Genomic DNA, 3,462 nt, shown 5'->3' with positions numbered 1-3,462 from the left:
TGTAATACGCGGCCCGCCAGAGCGGCGCCACGCGACGACATTGGTCCGACGGAGAAGACGAGTTTCTGACCGCCGGATTTCCGGGCGATTTCACGTGGGACCCTGACATCAGTCCAATGTGGCGGACGTGCCCAGGCGCCCATATCAGCCTTATTTGGGCTGGATATGAGGGGTACCGGTCAGCCCGGGCGTTTGAGACCCATTTGAGGCGTCCTTTTGGGTTCGTGACTGGTCAGTGGCTGGGTGGCCCGCCCAGACATTTGAGGCGGCTTCGGGGCCTCTGGCTATAGATGCTCTTATCTCTGCTTATTTTTACCGCCCGATTCACGATATGATCACTAACCAGCATTCCGATTTACGAGTACCGGGATGGTACGGCCATTTGTCCCTTATATTTCAACCTTTAGATCTATAAAAATCATGCAAAAAATAATCCTACGTACTATCCTAGCTAATCTTCGTCGTTGGAGATGTCTACGACGTCGGTGCCGGGCGTCGGGTGGACGGGCGTGTAGGAGGGATCAGGCTCATCCTCCTCCTGCTCGACCTCATCCATGTAGACGAGCATCTCCTCCTCCACGCGTGCTGCGCATCCGGCTCCGAGCGGAGGGAATCGAGGATGACTTGCTACTCCGTCTGCAGATCCGCGTCCCCAACGCCACCACATCCTCCTCCTCCTCCTACTCCTCAGCCTCCTCCTCCGCCTCCTCCTCCTTCAGATTCACTGCATCCGGAGGTAGCCCCGCGGTGATCCGGGCTTCGCGCCTTGCCCGGGTCTGCTGAAGGAGCTGCAGCCGACACTCCGGCGTTAGAAATGGGTAGCCCCTTATCTGGAAGTGTAGGGGCATGGCTACTAGTGGTGGTGGACGGGGTGTGGAAAGTGGCGGCGGTGGCGAATGCGCGAAGAAAAATGTGGAGGGGTAGGGTGTCGGTGCCGGCGGCCAGCTTAAATAGCCTGGCTAGGCACTACGCGGTCCGCCAGAGCGGCCCCACGCGGTGACATCGGTCCGACGAAGAAGACGAGATTCTGACTGCCGGATTTCTGAACGATTTCGTGTGGGACCCCGACGTTAGTCTGAATAGTGGCCCGGTGGCCCGCCCGGGCGTTTGAGGCGGCTTTGGGGCCTCTGAGTGTAGATGCTCTTATCTCTCTGCTTGTTTTACCGTCCGATTCACGATATGATCACTGACCAGTGTTCCGATTTACGAGTACGGGGATGACCCGGCCGTTTGTCCGGAAGCGTCGCAACTTGCAACGGACTGACTGATTGATGCTCGCTGCTAGTTGGTGCCACCTGCACTGCCATGCACGCGACACTCCATCCATCCATGGGGCTCCGCTCGGTGCGTGTGCGCTCGCCCATCCCGGCCGTCGGGCCGTGTCTCGACCGCCGTGCTCGCCCCGGCTGGCGCCAGCGTCCACGGCCGCACACACACAGCCACACCCGCTCGATCGCAGTACGTACGTCCCCCAATGGCCACCACCCAAACAATCTTGCTGCCTGTCACTTGTCACCTTCCAAAATCCAAATAATAGCGACAAGATCCCCTCCTACCCATCAGCTGGCTGCCTCCGACCTATCTACGGCCCCCGATCCAGCAGCGAACAGCGCACAGGCTGCCGCGGCATCCAACGTTTGATCAGCTTCCACTCAGCGCGCGCGCTGCGCCTGCCCGGCAGCACAGCACGTCCATATATACGTGCGCGCGCGCGGCGGGCTCGTGCGTGGGCAGAGCACCGCCTCGCCAGCTTGAGTACTTGACAGTTCACTCTCGCTGCAGCGGAGGATCTTCCCTTCCTTCTTTAGCTGTTGCTTTCTGGAAGTGTGTGCGGTGATGGGGACGCTCCTGGCGCGCGTCGCCGTGGTTGCTCTCGCGGCGGCGGCGGCCGCTGTCGTCGTCGATGGCCAGATGTCGCCGGCGTTCTACGACGCCACGTGCCCGGCGCTGCAGTCCGTCGTGCGCCGCGGCATGGCGCAGGCCGTCCAGAAGGAGGCGCGCATGGGCGCGTCCATCCTCCGCCTCTTCTTCCACGACTGCTTCGTCAATGTACGTTTTGGTTCCGGTCGGTCACAAACTAAATACGCGTCTTATTCTAGTCCTACTCCTGCGAACTGCGTGCTGAGAGGGAATGCGTGCGTGCATGCGCAGGGGTGCGACGCGTCCGTCTTGCTGGACGACACGGCCAACTTCACGGGGGAGAAGAACGCGGGGCCGAACGCCAACTCGTTGCGCGGATACGAGGTCATCGATGCCATCAAGGCGCAGGTCGAGGCTTCCTGCAAGGCCACCGTCTCCTGCGCCGACATCGTCGCGCTCGCCGCCCGCGACGCCGTCAGCCTGGTCGGTACCCACTTCTCTCTCCCTCTCTTTCTGGCATCCTGGCCGGTGGCATTACTAAAGGCGGCCGCGTGCGTGCAGCTCGGGGGGCCGAGCTGGACGGTGCAGCTGGGCCGGCGAGACGGGCGCTCGGCGAGCCAGAACGCGGCGAACACCAACCTGCCGCCGCCGGACGCGAGGCTCGCCGACCTCCTCACCAGGTTCAGCGACAAGGGCCTGGACGCGCGCGCCCTCACCGCGCTGTCCGGGGCGCACACCGTGGGCTGGGCCCGCTGCACCACCTTCCGCACGCACATCTACAACGACACCGGCAACGCGGCCGTGGACGCCGCCTTCGCCACGCAGATACGCGCCAAGGCCTGCCCTTCCGCCGGCGGCGACGGGAACCTCGCGCCGCTCGAGCTGCGCGCCCCCGCCGCATTCGACAACGGCTACTTCCAGGACCTCGTCGCCCGCCGCGTGCTCCTGCGCTCCGACCAGGAGCTCTACGGGAGCGGCGTCGGCGACGGCAGCACGGACGCGCTCGTGAGAGCCTACGCCGCCAACGCCACGCTCTTCGCGGTAGACTTCGCCGCCGCCATGGTGAGGATGGGCAACCTGGCGCTCACCGGGAAGAACGGCGAAGTCCGGCTAAACTGCCGGAGAGTGAACTGAGCTGAATGAGCAGATGAGCGAATGAATTCCTGATGTACGCATCGAAAAGCATAAAGTGGTTGACGAAGATACAGACGAGCACTGCTGTTCGTGCACTGATTTGGATCGGCACAAAAATGCTATACGTAGATAGGGTAGACAAACTTCCGGGCCGACAGGTCGCTCAGTAATGCTTCGTTACGTATTGTTGATTACGGATCAAGGGCATCTCCACCGCCGAACCTAAAACGGACGCGGATACGTCCAAGAGCGTTCATGCACAGTGATATGAGAGCCCGCCGTCCATTTGTGTAGCTCAAACGTCCGTCAATTTTATGCAAACCAAATGATTTTCATTTAAATCAAGCCATAATAATTACATTTTCAACAATTTAACTAAAAAAAGTGTTTGGAAGTTAACCTAGTCTATTTCTTCGCGGGCGTTTGTCCCTCAAGTCCTTGTTGTTCCCCGTGCCTAGCATCTTCGAT

The 3,462-nt window shown here is 60.7% G+C and overlaps 1 protein-coding gene across 1 annotated transcript; it reads left to right on the top strand.

Moving 5' to 3' along the window:
- The first annotated feature begins 1,633 nt into the window (after positions 1-1,633).
- LOC119281043 (peroxidase P7-like) lies at positions 1,634-3,089 on the top strand. Its single transcript, XM_037561685.1, has 3 exons — positions 1,634-2,049; positions 2,152-2,343; positions 2,422-3,089. Exons 1-3 carry the CDS (start codon positions 1,837-1,839, stop codon positions 2,992-2,994), a joined length of 978 nt encoding a protein of 325 aa, XP_037417582.1. The 5' UTR covers positions 1,634-1,836; the 3' UTR covers positions 2,995-3,089.
- Positions 3,090-3,462: the final 373 nt, after the last annotated feature.

Source organism: Triticum dicoccoides, chromosome 3B, assembly GCF_002162155.2.
Source record: "Triticum dicoccoides isolate Atlit2015 ecotype Zavitan chromosome 3B, WEW_v2.0, whole genome shotgun sequence".
NCBI lineage: Eukaryota > Viridiplantae > Streptophyta > Magnoliopsida > Poales > Poaceae > Triticum > Triticum dicoccoides.
This window is presented reverse-complemented; position numbering and strand designations above follow the sequence as displayed.